This window comes from Oncorhynchus tshawytscha, linkage group LG19 (genome assembly GCF_018296145.1).
Source record: "Oncorhynchus tshawytscha isolate Ot180627B linkage group LG19, Otsh_v2.0, whole genome shotgun sequence".
NCBI classification, from domain to species: domain Eukaryota; kingdom Metazoa; phylum Chordata; class Actinopteri; order Salmoniformes; family Salmonidae; genus Oncorhynchus; species Oncorhynchus tshawytscha.
The window spans coordinates 55,420,535-55,435,056 of NC_056447.1; the positions used below are offsets into that span (position 1 = coordinate 55,420,535).

The 14,522-nt window shown below is 43.2% G+C and overlaps 1 protein-coding gene across 1 annotated transcript in view; it reads left to right on the forward strand.

The window, feature by feature from the left end:
• LOC112219065 (protogenin B-like) overlaps positions 1 to 10,004 on the forward strand; it is a 36,951-nt gene extending 26,947 nt beyond the window's left edge. The window contains exons 16-20 of the mRNA XM_042301923.1: positions 304 to 492; positions 2,724 to 2,847; positions 4,008 to 4,155; positions 5,667 to 5,774; positions 5,916 to 10,004. Coding sequence (XP_042157857.1) covers positions 304 to 492; positions 2,724 to 2,847; positions 4,008 to 4,155; positions 5,667 to 5,774; positions 5,916 to 6,467 — 1,121 coding nt within the window. The 3' untranslated portion in view covers positions 6,468 to 10,004. The remainder of the gene's footprint in view (positions 1 to 303; positions 493 to 2,723; positions 2,848 to 4,007; positions 4,156 to 5,666; positions 5,775 to 5,915) is intronic.
• The last annotated feature ends 4,518 nt before the right edge of the window (positions 10,005 to 14,522 follow it).

Below are 14,522 nucleotides of genomic sequence, written 5' to 3' on the forward strand. Positions count from 1 at the left end.
GGTGTGTGGAACAGCTAGATACTGGCAGATACTGCAGAGGGAGGATGAGTGATATGGTTAGACAGCCAGATATTACAGAGGAATTGTAAACACAGGAGGTCCTTTTGGAAGGGGAGGGTCTGGAGACAGGCTTGGGCAGAAGCTTTGAGAGCAGAGTGTTTGAGTCCGTTGAGTGCAGATTTAAACCTTTCTGACGTATCTGACCAGTGTGCATCCCAGATTTGTGTCTGGGGTTTTGGGAATGGCTGTGTTATGATGCATTCTACTCCAGTCCGCTCTGAAACCTGTCTGCTGTCCCTACAGGAAGTAACACCATGGCCCTGCTGGAGCGTCTGGAGCCTGGTAACGTCTACCTGGTGAAGATCTCTGCCTCCAACCAGGTGGGAGACGGGCCCTTCTCTACTACTGTGGAGCTGGCCCTGGGGCCTGGGTCTAGACACCGAGGGAAGAGCCCCAGGCACTCAGGCAGCGGCTCCTCCTCAGACACCACAGGTTAGTATTGTCGTAGTGTTGTTGGACTGGAGAGTGTTGTTGTTGACTGGAGAGTGTTGTTGGACTGGAGAGTGTTGTCAGTATTGTTGGACTGGAGAGTATTGTCGCAGTGTTGTTGGACTGGAGAGTGTTGTCGTAGTGTTGTTGGACTGGAGAGTGTTGTCGTTAGTATTGTGGGACTAGTGGTCAGTGTTGTTGGACTGGAGAGTGTTGTCGTAGTGTTGTTGGACTGGAGTTTTGTTGTAGTGTTGTTGGACTGGAGAGTGTTGTCGTAGTGTTGTTGGACTGGAGAGTTGTCGTTAGTATTGTGGCTAGTGGTCAGTGTTGTTGGACTGGAGAGTGTTGTTGGACTGGTAAGTTTTGTTGTAGTGTTGTTGGACTGGAGAGTTTTGTTGTAGTGTTGTTGGACTGGAGAGACATTGGACCTGTCATATCTTGGACTTTGAACATACTGCAGTTGGAGACAACAAACATAATATAGTCTCTTACTTTACCTGGTTGTAGGGCTATATACAGGGTATTACGGTACAGAGTCAATGTGGAGGCTATATACAGGGTATTACGGTACAGAGTTAATGTGGAGGCTATATACAGGGGGTACCGGTACAGAGTCAATGTGGAGGCTATATACAGGGGGTACCGGTACAGAGTCAATGTGGAGGCTATATACAGGGTGTTACGGTACAGAGTCAATGTGGAGGCTATATACAGGGGTTACGGTACAGAGTCAATGTGGAGGCTATACAGAGTCAAGAGTCAATGGAGGCTATATACAGGGTGTTACGGTACAGAGTCAATGTGGAGGCTATATACAGGGGGTACCGGTACAGAGTCAATGTGGAGGCTATATACAGGGTGTTACGGTACAGAGTCAATGTGGAGGCTATATACAGGGGTGTTACCGGTACAGAGTCAATGTGGAGGCTATATACAGGGTGTTACGGTACAGAGTCAATGTGGAGGCTATATACAGGGGTTACCGGTACAGAGTCAATGTGGAGGCTATATACAGGGGGTACCGGTACAGAGTCAGTGTGGAGGCTATATACAGGGGGTACCGGTACAGAGTCAATGTGGAGGCTATATACAGGGGTACTGGTACAGAGTCAATGTGGAGGCTATATACAGGGGTACCGGTACAGAGTCAGTGTGGTGGCTATATACAGGGGTACTGGTACAGAGTCAATGTGGAGGCTATATACAGGGTGTTACGGTACAGAGTCAATGTGGAGGCTATATACAGGGGGTACCGGTACAGAGTCAGTGTGGTGGCTATATACAGGGGTACCGGTACAGAGTCAATGTGGAGGCTATATACAGGGTGTTACGGTACAGAGTCAATGTGGAGGCTATATACAGGGGTTACCGGTACAGAGTCAGTGTGGTGGCTATATACAGGGTGTTACGGTACAGAGTCAATGTGGAGGCTATATACAGGGGTTACCGGTACAGAGTCAATGTGGAGGCTATATACAGGGGGCACCGGTACAGAGTCAATGTGGAGGCTATATACAGGGGTTACCGGTACAGAGTCAGTGTGGTGGCTATATACAGGGTGTTACGGTACAGAGTCAATGTGGAGGCTATATACAGGGGTTACCGGTACAGAGTCAATGTGGAGGCTATATACAGGGGTTACGGTACAGAGTCAATGTGGAGGCTATATACAGGGTGTACCGGTACAGAGTCAATGTGGAGGCTATATACAGGGGTTACCGGTACAGAGTCAATGTGGAGGCTATATACAGGGTGTTACGGTACAGAGTCAATGTGGAGGCTATATACAGGGGTTACCGGTACAGAGTCAATGTGGAGGCTATATACAGGGGTTACCGGTACAGAGTCACATGTGGAGGCTATATACAGGGTGATTACCAGTGTGACAGAGTCAATGTGGAGGCTATATACAGGGGTTACCGGGACAGAGTCAGTGTGGTGGCTATATCAGCAAAGGGGGTACCAGTCCAGAGTCAATGAGGAGGCTATATACAGGGGTACCAGTACAGAGTCAATGTGGAGGCTATATACAGGGGTACCAGTACAGAGTCAATGTTATATACAGGGGTACCAGTACAGAGTCAATGTGGAGGCTATATACAGGGGTTACCGGTACAGAGTCAATGTGGAGGCTATATACAGGGGGCACCGGTGTCGAGGTAATATGTACATGTAGGTAGAGTTATTAAATTGATGTGATTACTCAGTGTGACATGATTTCTCATGTCTTCCAGTGTTCTCTGACGGCCTGTACCACACGGAGCAGAATTCCATGACCGGGATCATCGTGGGGGTCTGCATCGCTCTGGCCTGTATAGTGATGTGGACCATCATCCTCATCAGCAAAGGCAGATCCAGGTATTTACACGATGTCCATCTTAGTAATAGTCGTCTGTTTCTTCTGTTTCTTCTTCTTCTGTATCTTCTTCTTCTCCTTCTTCTCTTTCTTCTGTATCTTCTTCTTCTCCTTCTTCTCTTTCTTCTGTTTCTTCTTCTTCTCCTTCTTCTTCTCTTTCTTCTGTTTCTTCTTCTTCTTCTTCTTCTCCTTCTTCTTCTCTTCTGTATCTTCTTCTTCTTCTTCTTCTCTTTCTTCTTTATCTTCTTCTTCTCCGTTTCTTCTTCTTCTTCTTTCTTCTTCTTCTTTTTCTTCTGTTTCTTCTTCTTCTTCTTCTTCTTCTTCTGTCTTCTTCTTTCTTCTTCTGTTTCTTCTTCTGTTTCTTCTTCTTCTGTTTCTTCTTCTTCTTCTTCTTCTGTTTCTTCTTCTTCTTCTTCTTCTGTTTCTTCTTCTTCTGTTTCTTCTTTTCTTTTCTTCTTCTTCTTCTTTCTTCTTCTTCTTTTCTGTTTCTTCTTCTGTTTCTTCTTCTTCTTCTTCTGTTTCTTCTGTATCTTCTTCTTCTGCTTCTTCTTTTTCTTCTGTTTCTTCTTCTTCTCTTTCTTCTGTTTCTTCTTCTTCTCCTTCTTCTGTTTCTTCTTCTTCTCCTTCTTCTTCTTCTTCTGTTTCTTCTTCTTCTTCTGTTTCTTCTTCTTCTGTTTCTTCTTCTTCTTTTATCCTTCTTCTTCTGTTTCTTCTTCTTCTTCTGTTTCTTCTTCTTCTGTTTCTTCTTCTTCTTCTGTTTCTTCTTCTTCTTCTTTTCTTCTTTTCTTCTGTTTCTTCTGTTTCTTCTTCTTCTGTTTCTTCTTCTTCTTCTGTTTCTTCTTCTTCTTCTTCTGTTTCTTCTGTCTTCTTCTTCTTCTTCTGTTTTCTTCTTCTTCTGTTTCTTCTTCTTCTGTATCTTCTTCTTCTGTATCTTCTTCTTCTGTATCTTCTTCTTCTGTATCTTCTTCTTCTGTATCTTCTTCTTCTCTTTCTTCTGTTTCTTCTTCTTCTCCTTCTTCTGTTTCTTCTTCTTCTGTTTCTTCTTCTCCTTTTCAGACTATAGTCCATTTACTCATTCTAATGCTTCAGCCATTTTTGAAAGAACTCTCTTCCAATATATTATTTTATATTGTCCCCTAACTTCTACTCTTTGCTCCAATAGGAAATCTTCCATCTGTAAGATCATGGACGTAGTGAACGGTGAGGGAACCCATGGTCCACATACTGGTTTGGCCCTGGCCAATGAACACCAGGCTGAGAACATAGAGGCCCTGATGCCCATGATGGCACCACACTTCATTGATGCCAAGGTGAGACATGACTCCACAGACACAGGTCATGAGTGTGTATGTATGAGACTGTATTTATGCCATATACTGTGCCTTCGGGAAAGTATTCAGACCCCTTTACACTTTTTCCACATTTTGTTAGGTTACAGCGTTATTCTAAAATGGATTACATTTTATCAACCTCATCAACCTACAAACAATACCCCATAATGACATCACAATACCCCATAATGACATCACAATACCCCATAATGACATCACAATACCCCATAATGACAAATAATTTTTTTTTTTGCAAATGTATTAAATCGGGTTCAAGTCCGGGCTCTGGTTGTGTCACTCACGGACATTCAGAGACTTGTCCCGAAGCCACTCCTGCGTTGTCTTTTGGCTGTGTGCTTAGGGTGGTTGTCCTGTTGGAAGGTGAATCTTCGCCCCCAGTCTGAGGTCCTGAGTGCTCTGGAGCAGGTTTTCATCAAAGATCTCTCTGCACTTTGTTCTGTTCATCTTTCTCTCAATCCTGAATAGTCTCCCAGTCCCTGCCGCTGAAAAACATCACCACAGCATGATGCTGCCACCACCATGCTTCACCGTAGGGATGGTGCCAGGTTTCCTCGAGATGTGACGCTTGGCATTCAGGCCAAATAGTTCAATCTTGGTTTCAATTTTGTTTCTCATGGTCTGAGAGCCCTTTAGGTGCCTTTTGGCAAACTCCAAGAGGGCTGTCATGTGCCTTTTACTGAGGAGTGGCTTCCGTCTGGTCACTACCATAAAGGCCTGATTGGTGGAGTGCTGCAAAGATGGGAGAAACTTCCAGAAGGACAACCATGTTCACAGATGAACTCTGGACCTCAATCAGAGTGACCATCAGGTTCTTGGTCACCTCCCTGACCAAGGCCCTTCTCCCCCGATTGATCAGTTTGGCCTGGCGGACAGCTCTAGGAAGAGTCTTGGTGGTTCTAAACTTCTGCCATTTAAGAATGATGGAGGCCACGGTGTTCTTGGGGACCTTCAGTGCTGCAGAATATTTTTGGTACCCTTCCCCAGATCTGTGCCTTCGACACAATCCTGTCTTGGAGCTCTACGGACAATTCCTTCAACCTCATGGCTTGGTTTTTGCTCTGACATGCACTGTCAACTGAGGGACCTTGTATAGACAGGTGTGTGCCTTTCCAAATCATGTCCAAACAATTGAATTTACCACAGGTGGTCTCCAATCAAGTTGTAGAAACATCTCAAGGATGATCAATGGAAACAGGATGCACCTGAGCTCAGTTTCATGTCTCACAGCAAAGGGTCTGAATACTTATGTAAATCTGAAGAAAAAAATGGGGGAAAAAATCTGTTTTTCGCTTTGTCATTATGTGGTATTGTGTGTAGATTGCTGAGGATTTTTTTAATTTATTGAATCCAGTTTAGAATAAGGCTGTAACGTAACAAAATGTGGAAAAAAGTCTAAAGGGGTCTGAATACTTTCTGAATGTACTCTACGCCTTTATCTGTCTCTAATCTGGTTCTCTCTCTGTTTTCAGGGTGGGACAAACCTGATGATTACAGGAGCCGGCCCGGTCTGCGGTTTCAACCGCAGTAAGAGATGGCACTTTTTTAAGAGGGAGAGATACAATAGAAGTACAAGCCAGGTCGGTCTTCAGACATGAACCAAATCATGTTGCTGCTATTAAAATACCAGTCTTCAACATGGAGTTTACAGTATTGAGTATTGGTAATTTGTTATACAATGTTGTTATACAACAAATATCTCTCCTCTCCTTTATCTCTAGGCTGAGAACAGAGCACGTCTGTACGAGGCAGGGAAGACCGTTCTGTGTTACGAGGAGAAGGAAGGTGCGCCTCCCCTCCAGCCCTCCAGCCTGCATATCCTGTTCGGGCCACTAGGGGACTTGGAGAGCTCCGGGGGCTTCAGTGAGGGAAACAGCTCTGGAACTACTGAGACCAGTGACGGAAGTCGGGAGACAGGAGACTCTGGTCTCTACTCCAACGAAGAGATAAGCAATGAGATGAGCAACTCCAGGCCTCCGTCCTTCGGGTCGGAGTTGGATGACAGTCCAACTCCAGAGAAGGAAGAAGAAGAAAAGCCTGGTTTTAAAGTGGAATCTGAGGTGACGCCACCAAGACATCCCTACCGTCTCCACCATGGTCTCCACCAGCCTGGTCATGACACTGTCCAGCATCCCTGTTCCCTCTCGGCTGAGGAAAATGTTTATCCTGCCCAGGCCACGGTCCAGCATCCCTCACGTCCCTGTTCCCTCTCGGCTGAGGAAGCTGTTTATCCTGCCCAGGCCACGGTCCAGTCAGCAGGCTCGTCCTGGTGATAGGTTACCCAACCTGAATGCGGCTTATTTTCAGTTGAAGCAGCCCACCTTTCTCGCTTCTTTGCCTCCTGAAATAGGTCCTTGGGCAAGGAACATACAGTTACATAGAGGGATCAGGAAGTTTAAGCTTTAAGGAGGAAAGGGGTGTTTGCTTCAGGTCTACCTCAAGATATTTGTAATGAATGGTGTTGTTTTCCTGTTTCATTTTGGTCTTATTTTCAGTCTGTCTGGTTTTTGTCTTTGTGTCAGGTCTTTAGGGATGATTTCTTAGACACCAACCTCAGCGGGGGTCGGTGACAACCGGATGCTTCCGGTTTTCAGGGGAACTGGAAAGAGAGACTTCTGCTTTAGGACGTTAACAAGTCGACATTCCATCTTAACTCCTCCTCCACATTTACAGGATTGGTTGAACAGTGTAGAAGAGCACAACAAAGAAAGAAACACCACACAGATGATGCTTTGTCATGAATTGGTGAAAGGGATGTTATGGGATCCTAATAAGCATGTTCAGTGAAGATTGGACATTGGAAGGAGCTTTACATGTTTTTAATTTTTTTAAATATTTTTTTTTAACAAAACTAAGCTTAATCTTTGTCCGGGAAACCAGTCCTTAATGTCTGTCCTAAACCAAAGCTCACCCAACAATGAATGTTCAAAAGAATGTAGAAATATATTGCTTGGTGATACATTCTATAATTAAGGAGATTTGTTTTCTTCCATTGAAGCAGAGGGTTGGTGACCCTCCTCATTGCTGATTGTCTACCTCAGTTACTCTGACTCTGTATATATAGTACTACCTCATTTATAACAATATATTGTGCAAGTACCGTATTATACTACTACCTCATTTTTAAGAGTATATTGTGCAGTATTATTTTCCCCAACTCAGGGTAATGAGGGTTGGAAATATTTCAAAGCCATGTCGTCTTACCTGCAGGAGTTATAGTTACAGGCTGAATTTAGTTTGAAGATTTGTGAAAATTCCTTTTTGGAATTATTTTTTTTTTTTTTGTAAGGTTGGAAAAGTGTTTACGTTTTTTTTTTAATGACGAGCCTCTTCAGTATAGTTCTAACATTGAAGTGCATTAGATACTGTATCACCAGTCTCTATTTGAGTAAGATCAAGTAACTAAAAAATTAAACGTTGAACTGGCATTTGCAGTACAGCGTACCTTTTTAAAAGCTTTAAAATGGCCTTATTATTACGTGGAAAAGGGCTTTGCAGATGATTGTAGATACAGAGAACCAAAGAAAGAGTAGGAACACGCGACATAACAGCCCTACAGTATTGTAAGTGTCCTCTGAATAATTTCGCTGCCGTGCCAAGTATGTATATTTCTCATTGAATTATCGAGTTGAATACAATTCTTATTGTACATTTTCAAGACACGTTTTTATATCTGGTTGAAAGCTTTAGTGCTCTGTCTTTCAGACGAGTGTTCTCCATTTGCCTTCTATGTCCAGTAGATCATTGATGCTAAATGCAGCGTTGACACTGTGCTATTAGATGCCAAAGAGTTGTCTACTTCCTCAGATGGGGGGATTCAGATAGATGATAGATCAGACTGGAGGACTGATGGGTCCTCCAGATAGATCAGACGGGAGGACTGATGGGTCCTCCAGATAGATCAGATGGGAGGACTGATATGTCCTCCAGATAGATCAGACGGGAGGACTGATGGGTCCTCCAGATAGATCAGATGGGAGGACTGATATGTCCTCCAGATAGATCAGACGGGAGGACTGATGGGTCCTCCAGATAGATCAGACGGGAGGACTGATGGGTCCTCCAGATAGATCAGACGGGAGGACTGATGGGTCCTACAGATAGATCAGACGGGAGGACTGATGGGTCCTACAGATAGATCAGACGGGAGGACTGATGGGTCCTCCAGATAGATCAGACTGGAGGACTGATGGGTCCTCCAGATAGATCAGATGGGAGGACTGATATGTCCTCCAGATAGATCAGAAGGGAGGACTGATGGGTCCTCCAGATAGATCAGACGGGAGGACTGATGGGTCCTCCAGATAGATCAGACGGGAGGACTGATGGGTCCTCCAGATAGATCAGATGGGAGGACTGATATGTCCTCCAGATAGATCAGACGGGAGGACTGATGGGTCCTCCAGATAGATCAGACGGGAGGACTGATGGGTCCTCCAGATAGATCAGACGGGAGGACTGATGGGTCCTCCAGATAGATCAGACGGGAGGACTGATGGGTCCTCCAGATAGATCAGACGGGATGATGTCACAGGAGATTCCAGAGTTGGGGCTAGTTCCATATCAATTCAGTCAGTTCCGGGAGTAAACTGAAATTCCAATTCTTTTCAAAAGGGAAATTTGAGAATTTTGAAATTTCAGTTAAACTTTACAGAATTTACTGAATTGAACTGGAATTAAGCCCAACACGGACAGGAGTTTGTCTCACACCAAAACAAAGAATCCAGTCAGTGTATTGACAGAGATAGTGGATGGATGAAGTAACATTTGCATTCATCAAGCTGATATCACCTGCGGTCAACAATTCACATGAATACCATTTTTTATAAATGAATGAATGTTGTATGATGGAGAAATGTATATTTGTATCCACTATATTTCTAGCCTGGTACCATATTTGTTTGTGCTGTATAGCATGCCAGCCATGACAATGACCATAGGAGTCGGCTACACAGATCAAACACAGCTGGGAGCTGCTATTATATTACACACCCCAGTTTGACAATACCACAAGATTCTGACTATCAACTCAATAACCCCTATGTGTGAAGAGCAACATAATCAAGTTTTATATCTTTGAAAAGCAAATAATCTTGACCAAAGAAGATGTTGTTTTAATAATTAGTTATTTGGTTTTACTTCTTTTTTTTTTTTTTTTTCACAACAGTATTTGCATAATGTGTTATAAGTTGCTAGGATTTTTGATGAACTAGAAAATGGAATTTTTAAAGTCGAATCATTGTGATGCCAAGTTCCATTTTTTGTTTTGTGTGGCTTGAGAGGTCAAAGAGTGTTCAGTTGTCAGTTGGATCGTGTTCATGAGATTTCGCCTGAAAGATGTTAAAAGTTTACTTTTGGGACTTTTTAAAACATTTTATGGTTTTGTTTATTTTAGGATAGTTTTATTTCGTGTTCAAGCATATTTCCTGAGGTCATGTCTACACTTGACACTTGCATGTGACTTCTGCTATCGGAAATACGAAGGTCGCATTGAAAAGACGGGTCTCTTTGTGGTCTGATTGTGTTCAGATCTGGTTACCACTTCAGGAGTTGGTCAGGGATGCATTGTGTTCAGATCTGGTTACCACTTCAGGAGTTGGTCAGGGATGCATTGTGTTCAGATCTGGTTACCACTTCAGGAGTTGGTCAGGGATGCATTGTGTTCAGATCTGGTTACCACTTCAGGAGTTGGTCAGGGATGCATTGTGTTCAGATCTGGTTACCACTTCAGGAGTTGGTCAGGGATGCATTGTGTTCAGATCTGGTTACCACTTCAGGAGTTGGTCAGGGATGCATTGTGTTCAGATCTGGTTACCAGATCTGGTTCCACTTCAGGGAGTTGGTCAGGGATGCATTGTGTTCAGATCTGGTTACCACTTCAGGAGTTGGTCAGGGATGCATTGTGTTCAGATCTGGTTACCACTTCAGGAGTTGGTCAGGGATGCATTGTGTTCAGATCTGGTTACCACTTCAGGAGTTGGTCAGGGATGCATTGTGTTCAGATCTGGTTACCACTTCAGGAGTTGGTCAGGGATGCATTGTGTGCGGATTTCTCCTCAGTCTGGACACAATCAGGCTACCGAAAGTGCATACAGTGGGCGATGTCATCAGCACTCCTCTCATAAGTCTCCAGAAAGCTTGTTTTGAAATTGAGAGGCGCCTTTTTCATTATAACGTTGGAGGACATACATTGTTAGTGTGTGAGGAACGTGTTTGCTGGCCTCAGAAATGCTAGCCAACAAGCTAATATTTAGAATAGCTATTTTTTTTAGTTTGGCTAGTGTTATGCAAACCCTTTTGCAATCCCTTTAGTGTTGCTTGCTAGCTACAGAGGTTAGCTGGCTGGTTAGCTACAGTAGTTAGCTACAGAGGTTAGCTGGCTAGTTAGCTACAGTAGTTAGCTACAGAGGTTAGCTGGCTGGTTAGCTACAGTAGTTAGCTACAGAGGTTAGCTGGCTGGTTAGCTACAGTAGTTAGCTACAGAGGTTAGCTGGCTGGTTAGCTACAGTAGTTAGCTACAGAGGTTAGCTGGCTAGTTAGCTACAGTAGTTAGCTACAAAGGTTAGCTGGCTAGTTAGCTACAGTAGTTAGCTATTGCCATCAGTTGTTGTTGTGTTATTATCATATTTAGCCTATTCCACCGTTTGTAGAATGCATACTGGCATTTGAATATAGCGCAGGAAAAACGGGAATCCGGACACAATGTGGACACGGAAGACACATTTATTTGTAGGTGTAGACACATGACACTTTCGGAATTCCCTGATCAGAATTCCCTGATCAGAATTCCATGATCAGAATTCCATGATCAGAATTCCATGATCAGAATACTAAAGCTGCGTGAACTGTCAAGTCTAGACACGGCCTTAGATGGATATAAGAAAAGACTGGGCTATTATCCCCCTCTGTCTGTGTTCTCCGAGCCTGCGTCAGGGACAGGTTTTGTCGGCTAGGGGAGCTTGCTGCCTTTGCCGGACACCCATTTGAATGTGTCCTTTTATTTCTACTATTTAACATGTGTTTTTGTTGTAATTTCCTGATTTTGTATTTCTTTCTCCCAAGTATGAAAGTAAAGAGTGTTTCTGTGTTACAAACCACATTATTTTATCCTCTCAAGATGGTCTCATCGTTTCAATAAAAATGTTTCCTGAAAAAGTTTTCCAGTGATAGTTTTTTTTTCAAAAATCATTGATATGGATGTGATGAGAGGACATAGTTTTATCTCAGTGTCACCAAAATACACTATACAGTGTCAACAGATACAGGATTGGTTGTATATGTGGATCTAAGTCTGTCCAGCAAACCAAAAAATGGTTCTGTGTGAAAATTGCATTCTGGGAACTTTTGCAGCAAATGTTCTCATAACTCAAAAAACTGTCTAGTCGTGCTGATGATTTATAGAACGTTTAAAACAAACATTTACCTGTTGTTGCAAGAACATTTCTAGAAAATATTGAATCTGTTCTTTGAAGGTTACCAGCATGTGTCATTAGGTTATTGGGAACATTGTGGGGACGTCACAAAAAGATAAGTTCACGAAAACACACACACAAAAAAAAAACTCCAGTTGTGCCAACATTCAGATCATGTCTGTAAAAAAATTACAAGAATGTTGACAGAACAGCCTTTGAGGTTTAAAAAAATAAAAATAAGGTTCCCAGAACATTTAATTAGGTTGTACATTACAGGCGATGGGTTCCCAAAACATTTAATTAGGTTGTACATTACAGGCGATGGGTTCCCAAAACATTTAATTAGGTTGTACATTACAGGCGATGGGTTCCCAAAACACAATGCTCAGTTGTGATGACATTCATACAATGTTTAAGTTAGGTTGCACAGAACATTCCCATAATGTTGTATGATGTTTCCACAATTTCTGAATAAGTCTGTTTTTCTATGACGTTCGTAAGCCTCTTTGTTTTAGGTTTAACATAATATTCAAATATATATATATATAAACACAACATGCAACAATTTCAAAGATTTTACTGAGTTACGGTTCATATAAGGAAATCAGTCAATTGAAATAAATTCATTTGGCCCTAATCTATGGATTTCACATGACTGGGAATACAGATATGCATCTGTTGTTCAGATACCTTAATAAAACAATAGGAGTGTGGATCAGAAAACCAGTCAGTATCTGGTGTGACCATTTGTCTCATGCAGCGCGACACATCTCCTTCACATAGAGTTGATCAGGCTGTTGATTGTGGCCTGTGGAATGTTGTCCCACTCCTCTTCAATGGCTGTGTGAAGTTGCTGGATATTGGCGGGAACTGGAACACGCTGTTGTACACGTCGATCCACAGCATCCCGAACATGCTCAATGAGTGACATGTCTGGTGAGGATGCAGGCCATGGAAGAACTGGGACATTTTCACCTTCCAGGAATTGTGTCCAGATCCTTGAGACATGGTGTTGTGCATTATCATGCTGATGGTGGATGAATGGCACGACAATTGGCTTCAAGATCTCACCACAGTATCTCTGCCATCGATAAAATGCAATTGTGTTTGTTGTCTGTAGTTTATGCCTGCCCATAACATAATCCCACCGCCACCATGGGGCTCTCTGTTCACAATGTTGACATCAGCAAACCGCTCGCCCACACAACGCCATACGCGTTGTTTGCCATCTGCCTGGTATAGTTGAAACCGGGATTCCTCCGTGAAGAGCACACTTCTCCAGCGTGCCAGTGGCCATCGAAGGTGAGCATTTGCCCACTGAAGTCAGTTACGACATCAAACTGCAGTCAGGTCAAGACCCCTAGTGAGGACGACGAGTATGCAGATCAGCTCGGATCGATGAGCTCGATGAGACGGTTTCTGACAGTTTGTGCAGAAATTCTTTAAATGTGCAAACCCAGAGTTTCATCAGCTGTGCAGGTGGCTGGTCTCAGATGATCCCGCAGGTGAAGAAGCTGGATGTGGAGGTCCTGGGCTGGCGTGGTTATACGTGGTCTGTGGTTGTGAGGCCAGTTGGACGTACTGCCAAATTCTTTAAGGTGGCTTATGGTAGAGAAATTAACATTCAATTCTCTGGCAACAGCTCTAGTGGACGTGCCAATTGCACGCTCCCTCAAAGGTTTAGACATCTGTGGCATTGTCTTGTGTGACAAAACGGCACATTTTAGAGTGGCTTTTTATTGTCCCCAGCACAAGGTGCACCTGTGTAATGATCAGGCTGTTTAATCAACTTCTTGATATGCCACACCTGTCAGGTGGATGAATTATCTTGGCAAACGAGAAATGCTCACTAACAAGGATGTAAGCAAATTGGTACACATCATTTAAAGAAATACACTTTTTGTGCGTATGGAACATTTCTGGGATCTTTTATTTCAGCTCATGAAAATGGGACCAACAGTTTACATGCTGTGTTTATATTTTTGATCAGTGTACATTTAACTTTGTCTTAGAGGTCCTCAAAACATTTCAAGAAGATTTAGAAAATGTTATATTGAATTTTTACCACAACATTCTCAGCATGCAAATGTGTAGTAGCTCTTTATTAAAGCACATTGGAATACATCCCCACGATGTTTCTCTCCAGATTGAATGGCAATACGCATTTGAGGACTGTAATTGTAGGACCACTACAAGCAGATATAGACCCACAGGACATTTGAACAGCATTTAATCATAAACACACAAACATATTTATTTGACTGTTTATACCGTATGTTGACAATCTGCACATGTGGGGTTTGAAACTGTCACGACTTCCACGGAAGGTGCATCCTCTTCCTGTTCGGGCGGCGCTCGGCGGTCATAGTCACCGGTCTACTAGCTGCCACCAATCTTTTTTCCTTTTCTTTTGGTCATGTCTGTTATGTGGTTCACCTGGTTTCATTTTGGTTAATTAGGGGGGGTATTTCATCTCGACATTTCCTTTGGGTTTTTGTGTGGGATTGTTTTCGCTTTCGCTAGTTCCCTGGACTGTGTCTGAGTGGGGTTTTATGGCTACTGCTGTAGTCCGGTGTCCTGTGATTTTTGAGCTGGTTGATTAAACGCCCTTTTCATTCATTACTTGTTTCTCCTGCGCCTGACACCCCACATCTCCTTGGGGAGTTTTGACAGAAACGGCAATGCTCGGTTCCCTAGCCAAGTCTTTTATCCTTCCGCCCAATCACGGAAGCTATTTTATAACTTATTGTTTTAGTGTGTAACCATGGCAGTATGGTCAATGAGGAATTGCATGGTTCCTTTTTTATCCTTCTTAAACATAACTAACCCAGGGATATACTGGCAACTGGGTTATTCACCATCACTTCCCCCACCCTCTTTATATGTTGTGTACTTCTGGTCCTATATTTACAAGAT